The sequence below is a fragment of the Neophocaena asiaeorientalis genome, unplaced genomic scaffold (assembly GCF_003031525.2).
Source record: "Neophocaena asiaeorientalis asiaeorientalis breed wild unplaced genomic scaffold, Neophocaena_asiaeorientalis_V1.1 scaffold67, whole genome shotgun sequence".
Taxonomy (NCBI): Eukaryota; Metazoa; Chordata; class Mammalia; order Artiodactyla; family Phocoenidae; genus Neophocaena; species Neophocaena asiaeorientalis.
In genome coordinates, this window is record NW_020173731.1 from 11,093,146 (window position 1) to 11,110,280 (window position 17,135).

General features: G+C 38.2%; 1 protein-coding gene across 1 annotated transcript; it reads left to right on the forward strand.

The window, feature by feature from the left end:
- Window positions 1–1,347: 1,347 nt before the first annotated feature.
- ELK4 (ETS transcription factor ELK4) lies at window positions 1,348–14,255 on the forward strand. Its single transcript, XM_024750938.1, has 4 exons — window positions 1,348–1,568; window positions 2,722–3,597; window positions 4,363–4,479; window positions 6,210–14,255. The coding sequence occupies exons 1-4, from the start codon at window positions 1,362–1,364 to the stop codon at window positions 6,306–6,308; spliced, it is 1,299 nt and encodes a 432-aa protein (XP_024606706.1). The 5' UTR covers window positions 1,348–1,361; the 3' UTR covers window positions 6,309–14,255.
- The last annotated feature ends 2,880 nt before the right edge of the window (window positions 14,256–17,135 follow it).

A 17,135-nucleotide genomic window follows, 5' to 3' on the forward strand; every position in this document is an offset into this window, starting at 1 on the left:
GTTCTGATCCAGTGAGATCTAATTCATAGATTTAAAAAGGAAGGTTTTTTGTTTTGTGTGTGTGTGTGTGTGTGTGTGTGTAAAGTTCAATTATAGACTTTTTAGAATGTGCTTATATATGGCCAGAGTTTCTGCCCTAAAGAATTCTTCCTGGGAGCGTGGGAGGGAGATGCGAGAGGGAGGAGATATGGGGATATATGTATATGTATAGCTGATTCACTTTGTTATAAAGCAGAAACTAACACACCATTGTAAAGCAATTATACTCCAATAAAGATGTTTAAAAAATATTTTAAAAAATTCTTCCTTATAAACAAGGTGTTTGGAAGTTTTTGTGAGGAAAATAACTTTGTGAGAACATTTCCTTGCTGCTCCATTGCCTAAACCAATGGTTGTTAACTGAGATGATATGGTCCCCCCAGGAGAACAGTTGGCAATGTCTGCAGACATTTTGATTGCCAAATTGGGCAGGAGGTGCTACTGGCATCTAGTGGATAGAGGCCAGGGATGTTGTTAAACTACAATGCACAGGACAGCGTCCAGGAACAAAAAACTAATCTGGCCCAAAATATCAATAGTGCTGAATTTAGGAAACTCTGGCCTAAATAGGGAGATCCTGAAACTTGAGATACTGAAAGATATTTCAGTTCCAGTCTTGATAATCAAATAAAGGTTGCTAATCAAATAAAAGGAGGATCTATGCAGGTGGAATCCCTGTGGACAGAATGGTGACAGGACTTGTAACTTAGGGAACATTTTGCTGAATATTCAGTGCTGCCAATTTGTGTGTAAATTACATTTATGATAATGGAAGCTATTTGGAGGAGAAATACCAGTGGAGCAAAAGCAGATTATTCCCTATACCTCTGGGCCACCCTGAGACACACAACATATCCTGGCAAATAAACCAGCTGGGCTAATTTAGATAGATGCTGAAATGGTGGTCTCCTCAGAGAATATGACAATGAGTTTTTAACATAAAATTTAATAACAGTGCTACTCTACTGGTTGGCATTCGTCAGTCTGCTACTGCAATTTATGAAACTAGCTTTATCTCACAGCAAGACTTTTCTTAAGCAGCGTGGCATGCTTAAGAGTTTGGACTCTGGATCCAGATTGCCTGCGTTTAAATCTCAGCTCCACCATTTACGTGTGTGACCTTAGACAAGTTACTTAACTCTTTAATGAATCAGTTTTTTCACATGTAAAATGAGGCTGCAGTAGTATCTGTCTTATAGGATTGTTGTGGGGATAAAATGAGTAATTAGTCTAATACAGTTAGAGTACTTAAAACAGTGTCTGACATATACGGTTGGCTGTTAATTGTGTATTTTACCCGATGCCTCTTTCAGCTCATTGCTATGGACAGTGCTATCACCCTGTGGCAGTTCCTCCTTCAGCTCCTAAAGGAGCCTCAGAACGATCACATGATCTGCTGGACCTCTAATAATGGGGAGTTCAAGCTTTTGCAGGCAGAAGAGGTGGCTCGTCTCTGGGGGATTCGAAAGAACAAGCCTAATATGAATTATGACAAACTCAGCCGAGCCCTCAGATACTATTATGTGAAGGTAATACACATCCACCTCAAAACAAGAATTGATGCTTCTCTTCTGGTGAGGTTAGCGGTACTAATGTCCTGGTTTATTTATTTATTAAAAGAAATTTTTTTTAATTGAGGTATAATTGACATAAAGTTATATTGGTTTTGGGTGTACAACATAATGATGCGATATTTGTATACATTGTGAAATGATCACTGTTCTGGTTTATTTTAATTCAATTTATTTTACAGCTTCAGCAGTTTGGAATTAGGCTGAAAGATGTAAATGTTCCAGGTGTATTTCTGAAAATTCTTATTCAGTACCCAGCTCCCATTGCTCATATATTATTCCTAATTACAGTTGTCTTTAAAGGAAAAAAGATTATAGAGTTGGAATAAGGAAAAGGAACTTTTGAGATTCTTGAGGATGAATAAATACTCTTGTTTATATCATAATTTACTTTAAAAATTGTCTCATATTTACTCATTTTTTTAGCTCTACTTAATTTTTACTTTTTAGTTTAACCTGGAACACAAATTAATACCTTAAAGAATAGCTGTTAATACCTAGATGTGATTTCTTAGTTAAAACGTTTTTGTTTAATTTCTTATTATTTTGAATACATTCTTGGGCACTGAAGTGAAATAAATGGCTCAAATGGGTAGAATTAAAGTGAGAAGCTGGGATCTTAATTTCTCTCACCTTTGAGTGGTTGATGTTATCAGCTTTCCTGTATGGAGAGATGAGGTAAGAAGCAGCTGGAGTTTCTGAAGGAAGTAGGAACCTTAGCAGAAGTAATATTCTGAATTCCTTTTTGCTTCCTCAGCATGTGAATGGCTTGTACCTTTGGAGTTATTTGAGATTGCAGTTCAGAAATTTTTGACTTCATACAGATACTTGGCTGACAGTGCTAAGCAATTAAAATCTTTCAGCTTTTATGTAACATATTAGTTCAGTTGTTAGTAAGACATTTAAATGTTTTTAACTTGTACTCCATAATAGTAGGAACTGTGTTTGGTATGGCTAGATAAATTTAGATGATTTTGAAGCTTTCAAGTAAACTACCTATCAAATAGAGAACCCCATTTGGTCAGCTTTTTCATGGGGGGTGGGTAAAGTTTAAGAAATGCTTAAGAAAAGTTTAAGAAAGTCTAAGAGTGTTTATTTTATTTATCTACAGAATATCATTAAAAAAGTGAATGGTCAGAAGTTTGTGTACAAGTTTGTCTCGTACCCAGAGATTTTGAACATGGATCCTATGACAGTGGGCAGGGTTGAGGGAGACTGTGAAGCTTTAAGCGTCAGTGAACTCAGCAGCAACAGTTCCAAAGATGTGGAGAATGGCGGGAAAGAGAAGCCACCACAGCCTGGTGCCAAGGCCTCTAGCCGCAATGACTACATACACTCTGGCTTATATTCTTCATTTACTCTCAACTCTCTGAACTCCTCCAACAGGAAGCTTTTCAAATCTATAAAGGTGGAAAATCCAGCTGAGAAATTGGCAGAGAAAAAATCTCCTCAGGAGCCAACACCATCTGTTATCAAATTTGTAACCACACCTGCCAAAAAGCCACCAGTTGAACCTCTTGCTGCTGCCATCTCTACTGGCCCAAGTATCTCTCCGTCTTCAGAAGAAACTATGCAAGCGTTGGAGAATTTGGCTTCCCCCAGACTGCCTTCTCTGGAAGCACCAGCTTCTGCATCTAGCGTAACTGCCGCTTTTACCACCACACCACCTATTTCGTCCGTGTCCCCTCTGCAGGAGCCTTCTAGAACACCTTCACCACCACTGAGTTCCAACCCAGACATGGACACAGACATGGAATCAGTGGCTTCTCAGCCAATGGAACTTCCGGAGGACTTGTCCCTGGAGCCTAAAGACCAGGATTTGGCTTTGCCAGAAAAGGACAAAACAAATAATTCGTCAAGGTCCAAGAAACCCAAGGGGTTAGAGCTGGCACCAACCCTGGTGATCACGGGCAGTGATCCAAGCCCACTGGGAATATTAAGCCCATCTCTCCCTACAGCTTCCCTTACGCCAGCACTTTTTTCGCAGGTAACACTTTCTTTCTTATTAGTGCTGCATTTTTTTGGTTTTGTTTGTTTTTACTCACCTTTTAAAACAAATCCAGAATTTATAACCTCAAGTTCTCATTTGGCTACATAGGCTTGCCTTACAGAAGGTTATATGACCCTGTGAAAGTAACCCAATTCCTCACCTCAATTAGGATTGTCAAAATAAAAGGTTTGGAGTATTGTGTTAAAAAATTCATTGTTCTACAAGTAAATAAGTATTTGGTGTTTCCACTTTCTCCTAAAGAAAATAAGTATATTCTCTCTCTCTTTTTTTTTGCGGTTGGGGGGGGGGTCATATAAAACAACAGTGATAATCTCAAGTTAGAAGACAACAGATCCTGAGGTCCTTACAAGTTTGTGCAGTTATTTTCATTAGCTATTTCTTAACTTGGTCATCTCATATAACATTTAAATAGTTAGATTACTCCTAGACCTACACATTATTAAGGGGAAAATATGTTTGTGACTCAGTTACCCATAATTTCTCCATACCAAAATTCAGATTGGTTTTGTTTTTCTATTTGAAAAAGATTCTACCAAAAACGGGTTAGAAAATATTTTGACCTTTATCTTACTTGGGTTGTAAAAGTAATTTCTGAGTTTTTCCTCATGATAAGATTTCCGACTTGGAGATACTTGGAGTGGAGAATAGGACAATATTTGGATTCAGAGCTATTTGTGTATTACAAGGGTAAACATAATCCTGATAAGCCATTTAGTTATATTTTTGGTTTGTGTGTTGCAGACACCCATCTTACTGACTCCGAGCCCCTTGCTCTCCAGTATCCACTTTTGGAGTACTCTCAGCCCTGTTGCTCCCCTAAGTCCAGCCAGGCTACAAGGTGCTAACACACTTTTCCAGGTAAATTACATAAAAGCTTGTCTTCTGTAATTGGGGTGTGGTAAATGAAGAAAGAGGCAAAAAGGCAGTATCCACTCTTCAGTTAATCATTGTAAAACTTCTACTTAATAAGTATTCCTTAGATTTATTTTTGAATTTCTAAGTGTTAATTTTCTGGCCAGCAGACAACTCGGATAAATATTCACGGCAGAGTTTCCTTTTCATTGTTTACTATCCCATACATTTGAATTAGAGCAAGAATTGTTTAAAACTGTAGTAGATTTTGAGCCTATCCAGTTTTTTTTTGGTCATTTTAAATGCTAGAAATCCTCTTTTCTAAAAAAAGAAAATGTGTATATATATATCTTTCTTTTTAGAGGGGTTTCCCCTTTTAACTGAGGACTTTAAAAAAATAGAGAAAACTCTTGAGAATAGTATATCAAATACTCCCATTTCCCCCCTCATTCAGAATTGATATTCATCAGTATTTTAAATATCTATATTTTAAAAAATGAATATTGTATTACCTCTTAACCAAGATCTTAGGAAAGGTCTCACAGCTTGCTTTATTTATTAAAACCCTGCAAGGCAGGTATTATTAATCTTTTTTTTTTTAAGGTATTTATTTATTTATTTTTATTTAATTTTGTCTGCGCTGGGTCTTCATTACAGTACGTGGGCTGTTTGTTGTGGCGTGCGGGCTTCTCTGGTTGTGGCGCGTGGTCTCTAGAGCGCACGGGCTCAGTAGTTGCAGCACATGGGCTTCTCTCGAGTTGGGCTCTCTAGTTGTGGCGCACGGGCTTAGTTGCTCTGCGGCATGTGGGATCTTAGTTCCCCGACCAGGGATCGAACCCTCGTGCCCTGCACTGGAAGGTGGATTTTTAATTAACCACTGGACCACCAGGGAAGTCCCAGTCTCACAGCTTTAAACCATTTTTTTGCCCAGAACATCTAGACTTTATAACTTGTAGGCTTTCTTGTAGTTGATTCATTCACTTATTCAAGGGTGACTCCCTGGGAGATTTTCTTAGATTTTGTAATTTAAATTTTCATTTGTTCTTTTGGAAATGGAATGGTGAGGGGGGAAAAAAGAAAGAAAATTAAAAATCTTACTACTTCTGCAATTTGTTTTTTGCAAAATCTTATAAATTATTGAATAGAGTGTTGAGAATTTTCCATATTTCATTTTACATTTTTCTTTGCCTCTCACAAACAGATAATTGAATTATAGAGAGAAAGTCAAAGTGCTCATGTAGCTCCAGCCTGGAATCTCCATATACATTTGGTCTCAGAATACATGATGGGGAGCCCTTTTGTAGGATGAGCACCCTACAACTATTTGCAGCAGTTAAGAGATGGGCATCTCCTCTGGACCTCTTTTTGATAGTCTGTGATGTGCTATACAATTGAATTATACTCTGTAGTGCATACTGTCATTTACTGAACTTTCTAAAACCTTCATTTGAAGTCAGGTGTGAACCTGTGTACCTTAGCATCTGAGGGAAAGTATAGGTTTGTTCTTTCCGTTCCATCAAGGTACGCTGGAGGGTGTTAATATTTAACATATAAGACAAACAGCTTTTTAAAAGTTTCTGTGACATCATATTCTTCCATGATAAACAATTACTGCCTTTGTCCTGTGAGCCACTGCAGGTGGATGTCATGTTCTGCCTCAGGGAATATAATAGGGACAGAAAGTGAAATTTAGGGTTGCATAATAGGACGATAATGTGTTTTATTTTCTTTCTCAGTTTCCTTCTGTGCTGAACAGTCATGGGCCGTTCACTCTGTCTGGCCTGGATGGACCTTCCACCCCTGGCCCATTTTCCCCAGATCTACAGAAAACATAACCTATGCACTTGTGGGATGAGAGAACCAAGGAATAACACCCAAGAGACACCCAACATGATTACATTTAAAGTGAGCAATTGATACATCACAATGCTGATAAGAGACTATTGTGATTTCTGCCATTCTCCATTAAAAATGCTTTTTTAGGATTCCCTTTCAATAGGACTCAAGTTAGACTGTGTATAAAAATGCCTTAATTGGAGTCCAGACTCCACCTCCCTCTTTTTCTTTCTTTTTAAAAAAATATTTTGAACTTCGTGTTAAAGAAATTTTTGGTGGGGTTTAGCAGCTAGCTATGCTTTGCAAGAGAATTAAGAACAAAGTTACTCCTCCTGCCTTATTGGGACCCTTTGGCCAGGAAAAAAATTATGCTTTGAGCATGTTATATAAAGAAATATTAGTTAAATGAAATTGGCCATATCTTCAGGACTTTAATGTGCTCTGTTGAATACTGAGTTGTGCATAAGCAGTAGAGGAAAAAGAATCATTCCTATTCACACAAAGAAAGATTGGAGCAGGACTATTGGGTAGATTCTGTTTTGCTATGAACTATAACATATGTAAGCAACTCCACAAAAAGGCGTCTTATTTACATTTATTCAGGGTGGATCTCTTAGCTATATGTGTGATCTTGTCTGAACCTGTCAACAGAGCATGGAGCTAGTTTATTCCCACTTAGGGAGATTTTTAAACCGGGGACTTAAAACAGTATTTGGAACAACCAGTGAGAACATGGGACCCCATATCTGGCACAGAAATGTCGTCTGCTCTCTAGGTGGTATGATTACACACCCACAGAATACAGTATGGTAAACGATGGCTTTTAGGGAGATGAACCTGGGGTTTGAAATTTTGAGGCATCTCTGAGTCGAAGATTCAATTGAATAACTTGAAACAACATGTAGGGCTTTTCTCGGTTGGAAGGTGCCGGCGTGAAGGACCCTTTTCTCTGTTCATTTTATCCCATTTTCTACTGTATATTTGTCTTTTAAATTTAAGGTTGTTAGAGGTTGTGATAGTTTTAACAAGTAATTAGGAAGATGAAAAGCAAAATGAAGCCTCCAAATCTGTAGTGAAGTAAAGATATGCTTATTTCTTTGAGTTTTTTTTTTTTTTAATAAGAAAGGAGCAGAGTTCATTTGGCAATGCTCATACATAGGGATTGGATTATTCATATTAGTAGTGAAAAACTTAGGCCTTCATCTCTACCAAATTTATAAAATATTACCATATAGTAATCAGTGCCAGGTGCAGACAGATTTGTTGATCCCCTAAAGTGATTTGATACCAACGTCACAGTTGAGTCTTTTGAAAAACTTGGCTTTAAAGTCCAGGATCAGATGATATGCTGCTACCACCACCACCTCCCTGCCCATTAAACTAGTCTTTTAACCCTAGAAATAGTTCCTATAATTAACCACCTGAAGTAAATGGAATAAGGGAGTCGTAAGGACTTGAGGGCTCAAAGTGACACTGCTATAAACCAGCATCTTCCAGATACATAAAGTTCACTTTGTTTTATACAGTATGGAGAAACTCTAGCATAAGATGTCTGTGCTAGTTCATTAGTAGCAGAAGGACAGTATTCAGGGAGCTGCCTTTATATTTGTAGTGTTGGAGACTGTTACGGGTTCATGTGTGGTTATCAGCTGAAAAGTTCTGTTCCTGAGATGTGCGATAGCAGTGTTGAAAGGTAGTGTGCAGTAGTGATGGGGAACAGACATACTGGATTTTCTTCCCACATTGAATCATTTCGTTTGCATGCCTCTTTGAAATTAGACTGCTCAGCAGCACTTTGGACTAGTTTTTATTAGGTTAATTCACATTTTGAACATTAGATAAGTAAATATTGATGGCTTGATTTTAACTAGATATTTTAAATTTTGAGAGCACAAAAGTATCTTATTTTGAGTCAAAGGAGAAAAGCCATTGGTTTGTTTTCATAGATAGTATCTTTGATAATTAACTGTCTCAGCACAGGGGTGCCTGGAACCAAGGGCATCATGAAAACTCGGTCAAAGCAACTTCCTAGGAACCAGTTTTAGTGAGTCCTCTGCCTATAAACCTCTCCCAGAAGTCTCTGAGAGGTGTGGGCCTTAGGAGGTTGATGATGATCTGCTTTCTCTTTGAGATCAACTGTTTTGGGGAAGTTGGTGTGTGTGTTTGTGTGTATGTATGTGTTCACTTTTTTAAGTGAAATGAAACTGCAACTATAGTGCAAGTGTGTATGAGGCAGATCGTTCTATTTGTAAACTACCTCCTTCCTGGAAAAGTCTCTGTTTTGTATTTTTTTGAACATCCACAGAGTTCTTCTTAGCATCAAAAGGTGACATACCACTTAAGATCAGTATTCACTGGAGAGACTTATATTTGGTAGCGGTAGCTGGTATCCATCACTGGTCGCTTTGCCAGGATGAATGCTGGTTGGCCAAAGGAGCCCAAGTTAAGATAGGGGAGCAGGTTTAGTGAGTTTTTGCGACTTCTGCTGCGATTAGCTTAACTTTTCATTTGCTCTGGCCGATATCTAGTCAGTTGTATGCTGTGAGATGTTTAACCACCAGGCTCTCTGAAGGGAAAAAAAAGGCCCTTAAATTGTAGCATTTGCTGATTCCCGTCGTGTAAGTTACTCCCTCTGTGGTTGATTTTAAGCCACCACCTTGGAGTTGAGAAGGGGGGCACACAGTTGGCTCAGAGCCACACACTCAGCCAGCGAACCGCTGCATTTATTTCACCCCAGGGTGGATTTTCACATAATTTCTAAAATAATTTTTTCTTTTTGGCTTGTCACAGTGCTTTTGTGATACAATATTCCTCATGGCATATTTTATGTGTTCAAAGGTGGAAACTTCCATTGATTTTTAAAAATTTTATACATGATGGAAGAATCCAGAAACCCTCAAAAGGTCAGCCTTATGCTTCTTTGAGTTAAAATATAGGTTTAATTTTTCTACATCTTGGTGGTTAAAATACAGGTAACAGTAATTTTTTTCTTTAGATTTTGATGGGGAAAATAAGCCCATGAGCCTATAGTAAAAGGGTACTAGATTTATTTTTACACTGGATTTTTTTTTTTTACAATTCCTTGAAGATTTACATACTATAGTGGAGCTCAAAAAAGGCAGCACTGACTGTTGAATCTATTTACATGGCACAATTTTTAGTTTTCTCCATACTGTGTGTTACTTAGGCTTGGAGGAGACAGTAAATCAGAGGCTTGGAATTCTGGAACTGTAACTGCAGGCTGTTGATATTATCACTTCAGTGCCATTCACACTTGGCATTGTGTGATGTCTAGTCTAATGACATCGTTTCATCCTGATCTCAGAACTTGTGTTATGATTCTAAAGTTCTCAAAGGCAGTTTTGTATGTTTCTAGTGAATATATGCACATTAGAGCCGTTCACTGGCATTTCAGAAAAGCAGTCTCCAACCTTTTTGAACACACACCTTGATCAATAAAAGGCTTTGAACACAAATACCCTATTGCAAATTTATATGTATATATGTTAAGTTATATACTGCTATACTAAAGTCCTATATACACTATAAGACATAACACAAAACAGAAATTAAGGATGGCATAAAAATAAATCTTGAGTAGAAATTCTAATATTTTTTTCCTGCATCCAGTAGATTGTCTTGTGCACCCCCCTGGAGGCATGTACTCTACTTTAAAGCCCCCTGACTCAGGGTTTGTTTGTCAGTCTAATCTTGAAAAATACAATGTGGAAGCTTTGGTTGTGATATATGGGGAAATCCTTTACATATTTGATTTGATTTTTATGTAAAATCTCCAGTAGAGATTAGGAATTTTTCAGCAGAGCTTGTCATCAGCTTTCTGAAATTTCCTATTTCTTTTTCATGAGAAATTTCTTTTTCATACATTGCCAAATAGCCCATTACCAAATGTTTTCCAGAGCTTCATGCTTATTATTTTTGACACCCTGTTGTCTCTTTCCTTTTCATATTAGGTGTGACTTTATAATTTACTTCTGTTTTACTAGCTGCTCTCCAACTTCTTTTGGCCTTATTAATGTTACATTTTACCAACAATTTCAGAATTATTTCAAGTTGCTTTATGTTAAAATACATAACAACCTCCAGTTTCTTGCTGCATTGGTAAGTTTTTTATTATTATTATTATTTTTTTGGTAACATTTTGGCATCTGAACAAATAAATATTTTCTTGATGGGTCTATTCTATCTATCACTTCATTTATTGTATGTATTTTATTTACCCATGCCAGAAATCTAGAATTGTGCTGAGGTGCCGTTCTTAGGTGTGTAAACAAGTATGGCGACAAGTGCAGGTCTCTGTGCGGAAGCCTGGAGCTCTGAGTGAAGGATCACAGCAACAGGAAAACTAGACTCTTCATGAAGTACGTAGTCTGTGATCTGAGGGTGTGACAGGATGGAATTGAGAAGTTAATTGTTCAATTCATAATAGTGAAGTGGAGGCCAGCCATAATTATCTTGAGCAGGTACTCTGACCAGAGAATTAGTTGGATGGAAAGTGTTTGGTCAATTATCTTCTTGGTTTTGGGTCAACAATTAATCAACAATTAAATAAACAGTTGTTACTGTTTTTAATGCTGCTGGTGTTGCCTGAAACAGGTGCCCTGTTATTTCTCTGTGTCATCAGAATTCTGCTTACTGAAGTTGAAGTTTTAATCTTAGAATCTAGAATTCTTGTGGGTGGCGGTGTATTAAGCAAGAAAAGAAGGCGGTTTGATTTCATTTCTCGTACTTGGTGGAACCTGTCAGGATGAAAGTCATGTTTTTACCTGTAAACAGAGCAGAACTGAAATGTGAGTTATTGATGTAGTATAAATGTTCCATTTGAAGCTGCCAGTTTCTTCAAGCTACTTTTCTGAAAAAAAAAATTGTGATAGATTGACAGCCTGCCAGAAATAGCAATTTCTAGGGTGCCGCCATCCACACTTAGCTGTTGTGAAGATGGAAATCAGAGTGGTTTGCGTGAGAGGGGAAAGGTTGGCTCTAAGCTTTCTATAGAAACCAGGAAATTCAGGCTGTTGTTAACGTTTTAAATGAAACCTTTAACAAGAAAATTTATGAGGGATACAATCAAACATAGTCTCTTGAACTCTAATCTTCTGAGTATAATATAGATTAAGAAGTTTTATGAGGCTTAAGTTTTTATTTTAAAATATTTTGGGAAACTAGAGCATTTCTTTCCAAGTCATTCTGATTGGCTGAGTGCATACATGTGTGTGTATATATTACTGATGTATTGACTGAGTATATGTTTGTGTGTACGTGTATAAATAAATCTATTTTTCAGAGGGAACATATGGTCATCCTAGTCTGGGATGGTTCCTAGGCTATTTTATACTGAAACTTAAAAACAAAAATTGGCTGCACTTTGCAGTTGTCACTTTTTAAAAATTAATGCCTTGCACATTTGTTCTTTTAAATGCATAGAATCATAAGCCTTAAAGACTAATTGCTTGTCTACTCTTTAGAAATACTGTACAGTGTGCTACATGTGACATACTCTAAGCAAAGTCATCTTAAACTGTTTTCTTATATTCATGTATCATTGAGCAAATAAGAATGTTCTTTCTAAAAACGTCTACATTTTTGTGTAAAACCCTTGTTACGCTGGGTTCTAAGTTTCTCAGAGAGGAGGTTTATACTAGACGTAGTAGTTCTAAAATACAGATTTAACCATGATTGATATAGTGGTGGAGGAATTCTGGCATTGTAGCTTATTCATCCTTTTGAACTGTACATAAAAAGCATTAGCAGAAAACTCAAAAGAGTATCTTGGGCTGAATGGTCTTCTCAACTTTGCCTTGTTTCCCATCTCATAAGGGCCCGTTCTTGTTCTTGTCCCCTCCAAGGATTATGAGCCCTGCGAGGACAGGCCTGGGATCTTCTGGACGGGTTGGGGGTGGGGAGGTTCCCTGTGGCTGGGCCTGAGTTCTAGCCAGTCCATCATTCAAGCTTGCCTAGAGTTCAGGGGTGGGAATGCCATATACTGGTATGAAATCACTTGGCACTTTTTGGGACACCATTATTAGCACTGTTCTGTTTTTAATAACTGGAAGCACTTAATGATTATTTTGTTTAATTTCACCTTGAGGATATTGAGGGTCAGGGAAGTTAAGGTTTATTGCTTGCTTATGTTTTCTGGAACTTGGCTGTTTGGAGAAGGGTAAGTGGATTACCCAATGAGCCCTTCTAGGCTCTGTAAGGTATGCTGTTTTGGCTAGGATGCTTTAAAATAATTTACAAGCTTTTAATATTCTGCTTTGTAGAAATGTATGACTTTTAATGGTCTGCAGTTGGTGGATTATACTCAACTTTGTGAATTCGCCAAATTTAAGTTTCTTTTCTGTTTAATCATTGTTGCTTATTGTCTGTCAGGTAGGGGACACAGTCCTTTCTAAGACATTTCACACTTTTTGTTTTTGATGGCAGTATTACCAAGGGCCTTTAAGTGTACATTACATTCATCGCTTATGTGATAAAGTAGCATATTGTATGAACTTCCCTGTTCAGTATTAGTGAAGTGAACTGAGATGCATATATGTAAAGATAGAAATGAATGCAATTAATTTTTGATTACTTGAGGCCTATTTTTGGTTTGGCCATTCGACCTTTTCTAGTCACAATCATGTGTATTTCTTCACTTTTACCTTCTAGCAGTTTCATTTATCTTTGTGGGTAGGGAAGATTAAATATGAAACTCAGTCCAGTCATTTTGCTACTGGTTGGCTTTGGTTTGAGGCAAATAAAATTTTTGACTTAGTTTTTTAGAATTCTGCCCTTTACACTAGATAATCAAGTTGGCTTTAAAAAAAAGTGTACAATTTTGTCCTTTGAAGAGCGAACTAATAATTTTCTGTGAGCCCTATTGGATCTTCAAGTATGGATAACACTTGAAAATTAAATACTGTTAAACTTTAGATTTTCGCCCACCCAACGCGTAAGTCAGAAAGAGAGCATATGTCTGCTGTGGTGTTAACACAGAGAGATGTATTCTTTTACCTCAGTGTCTTAGTTTGGCCTCTGTAATAAGAACTTGTCAGGGTGCTTTTCTTAAACTCCGATTCATTCAGCTGAGAAGACAGTTACTTCATTGTTTATTTTTCCCCTTGTTTATTGTATTGAAATCTCTCTCTCGTAAGATCTAGTATCCACTACTTTTGTATAAACAGAATACTTACATGTAATACCAGTGCGCACCTACCCAAAAGACTGCATTATTGTGAAAGTGTCATTAACAACTTGTCTTGATTAATCTGTTTAATTTACATGAGGGAGACCTTTGAAGTATTAAAATCACTTTCTTTTCTTTTTCCTAGAAAAGCAATTCAAATGATGGTAACTGCTAACATTTATTAAAATCACATTAATTGCTGATGCAGCTGGAGAGAAACTGCCACATCTTCTAGCTAAGCAGTCTGACTTAACGTGTTGGGAAACTAAGGGATGTTGTTTTAGGGTAGTTAGTCTGGCTGTAGCCGGAGCCTTCAGCTCGACATGCGTGTGGCAGAAAAACTTCAGAGTTTAGGTTGGCGAGGAAGAATATGCGCTGGCACTTTGAGGGCTTTATAATATGCTGCTTTCAGGAGGGAAAAGTGTAGTTGATACTCAGTGCACCTCCAGACATAGTAAGGGGTTGCTCTGGATCACCGATCAGGTGATCTTTTCTTTTCTATGGCTTCAAGTTTTATGCAAAAATATTGTTAACTTCTGTAATGATGATATGCGTCTTTTTAGAAAGATGATACATTTTTAAAAACTATTTTATGTAAGAGCTGTCAGAGGTATCTGCTTTGTACAATGGCAAGCTGGCTTTATGAAAGCGCTGTACCAAGTTTACTGAAGTCCAAGATGATATAGATATGCTCAGAGATGTATGTGCGACTTGATACGGACAATTGTATTTTTTTAAATAAATATTTTTAACAAAATGACTTTCTGAGTTACTTCCCTCCTCTCACATCTATTGAGGTAGTCCTTGTGTATTATATTCCCGTCTATGCTCAATGTGGGTAAGGAAAGTTCCGCTTTCCCAAAGGTTATCATTAAAACCTGGCCTTCAACGATTTGATGTGTAGCTACATTAAAATATTTAAAGCCTGTGTTGAGATAGGTAGTGAAAAGGGGAAACTGTAAAATGACTGTTGATACAAAAAGGAATTAAAAGAGTACTGACTGGCTAGAAAAATTATTTTCCTTGTGAAATCTTTTTATTTTACTTTTAAAATTTATTTACATTTTTAAAAAGTATTTAAATTTTAATCAGGCCCTTTTGTTTCAGTCCTTTGTAAGAAGCAGCTCTTGCTTATTTCCGCTCTAGGCACTGTTTCTTCACGTAGTTTTCGAGATTAGAAACTAGAGACTTCAGTTTGTTAAGCAAATGAAGTTAGGCCTTTTTAGAACTGGTCTGATAAAATATACATGGGGGCAAGTGGGGTTAATAGGTGGCAGAATCACATCAGAGCTCTGTTTCATATCATCCCTAGATGAAAATAAGAGGAACAAACTTCCGCAGGGGACGACAGTTCACTAGCCCTGGTGAGATGTCCCTTCAGATGATGGGGCAATGTTCACTCAGCACAGTGGGTGGTAACCACTTGTGAGGACTGCTGGATTCCCCTAAACCAATGTTCTCGAAATGCATTGCCTAGAACAGCAGTCCCACGAGGGCGAATAAGTTTGGGAAATGGGGTCTTCACCGCTTGGAGAGTTGAAGTGCGTATCAGAATATTAAAAGCTCTAAGAAATCTTTTAGTAAAAAAAAAAACCTGTTTAGGGCTTCCCTGGTGGTGCAGTGGTTGAGAGTCCGCCTGTCGATGCAGGGGACATGGGTTTGTGCCCCGGTCCGGGAAGATCCCACGTGCCGCGGAGCGTGAGGCAGCGTGAGCCATGGCCGCTGAGCCTGCGCGTCCGGAGCCTGTGCTCCGCAACGGGAGAGGCCACAACAGTGAGAGGCCCGCGTACCGCAAAAAAAAAAAAAAACCAACCTGTTTAATCCACCATTTTCTAACCTTTCTGACTGGTGACACATCCTCTTTTGAGAGGCATAATGTCTATTTTGCAATTATCAATACTTTCTGTGTTTCACAGATGCATCTAATGATAAAACGAATATCCTAATATTGGGTAACTGGCATTATTAGGTAGGAGATAATCATTAACAGTTGTAAGATTTCACACTGATTGTCACTACAAAGCACTGCACTTACTGGAATACACCCTGTAACTGAAGGGAGTCCACGAAGTTGACTTCATTTGGAATAATCTTCCAATAAGAGGGCATTATATAATGAAAAATGAAACAGGGACAATAATTTCTAATAGCTGTGCAAGTTAGGTGGCAAGCATTGGTGGCAAGGAGGTTGCTGGAACAGAGTTGATTTTATGATTCTCGTATGTTTTGAATACACATCATTTGATAGAAACCCCTCTCTAGTCAAGGTCACCTTCCGTATTGCCAAATCCAGTGGCCGATGTTCAGTCCACATGGGACCTTGTAGCAGCACTGATTACTTCCTCCTTCTTAAGATATTCTTCGCATGCCTTCCAGGAACCCACATTCTCTCCTGAACTTCCTCCTACTTCTCTGGTTGCTTCTCTCATTTACTCTGCTGGATCCTGTTCTTTTTTTCAAACCTCTCAGTGTTGCAGAATCCCAAGGCTCAATCTTCGATCTCTCTCTACGTTTACTCCCTAGATGACCTCATTCAGTCCCGTGGCTTTAAACATTCTTTATATGTAGGTGACCACGAAGTTTGTATCTTCAGGCTTGACTTTTCTCTTAACCTCTAGATTTTATATCTGTCAGCCTTCTTGGCATCCAATATAGCATCATAAAATGAACATGTCCTGAAACAACTCTTGAGCGCTCCCGTTGTCTTCCTTAAGGAAGACCATTTAAGGTCTTCCTTAAATGGCCTTATCACATGCCCATAACACAAGTCAAATGCCTTTGGGGTTATCCTTGATTCCTGTCTTTCTCTCATGCCCCACACCTGATTTATCAGCAAATTGTCAGTTTGACTTTCAAAATATACTTTAACCCAATCACTCTGACTACTGACGCTACCAGCATTGTCCAAGCCACCACCATCTCTTACCTAGTTTACTGCAATTATACCCTTTCTGGTGTCCCCAGTTTCATCCTTGTTCCACAGCCTCTCTCTTCTTCACACAACCACCAGAGTATTACTTTTAAACATGTAAATCAGATCATGTCCCTTGCTGCCCACAACTCTCCCAATAACCTCACCTAACTAAAAAAAAAAAAAAAAAATCCACATTCCTACCATGGCTTATATGATCTGAGCCCCCAGCTACCACCCCAACTTATTTGCCACTCTTCCCGCTTCCTCACCGCACTCAGCCACACTGGCCTGCTTGCTGTTCCTCAGACACTATAAGCATATTCCGTCTAAGGCCCTTGCACTTGCTGTGTCCCCAGCCCGACAGGAAATACCTCAGGCCTTTGGATGGTTGCTCCTGCCTATCATTTCGGTTTCTGCCTAAATGACACCTCTTTAGAAAGGCCATGGAGCATCTCTTGACATTCCCTCTTCACATCCACCTTCCCCGCTTTATCTTTCTTTATGCACTCAATTATCACTCACCCTGTGGCACGTTACTTGTTTACTGTCTTTGTGAGGCAGGGACTTCTGTCCCATTCTCTGCTGTATCTGCACCTGGGTCAGTGCTTTAAACCTAGGAGGTGATCAATAAATCTTTTTTAAATGAGTACATGAATTCTCTAAAAGACTTTTTATGTCACTGTGAATCTGGTATACTTCCAGATTCTGGTATACTGATGGGTTAGA

Excerpts from the sequence above, each read along its gene's own strand:
- ELK4 (XM_024750938.1), top strand. The coding sequence starts at position 1,362 with ATGGACAGTGCTATCACCCTGTGGCAGTTCCTCCTTCAGCTCCTAAAG. Across the intron at positions 1,569-2,721 it reads TCAGATACTATTATGTGAAG|AATATCATTAAAAAAGTGAA; the intron begins GTAATACACATC and ends ATTTATCTACAG. Across the intron at positions 3,598-4,362 it reads CGCCAGCACTTTTTTCGCAG|ACACCCATCTTACTGACTCC; the intron begins GTAACACTTTCT and ends TGTGTGTTGCAG.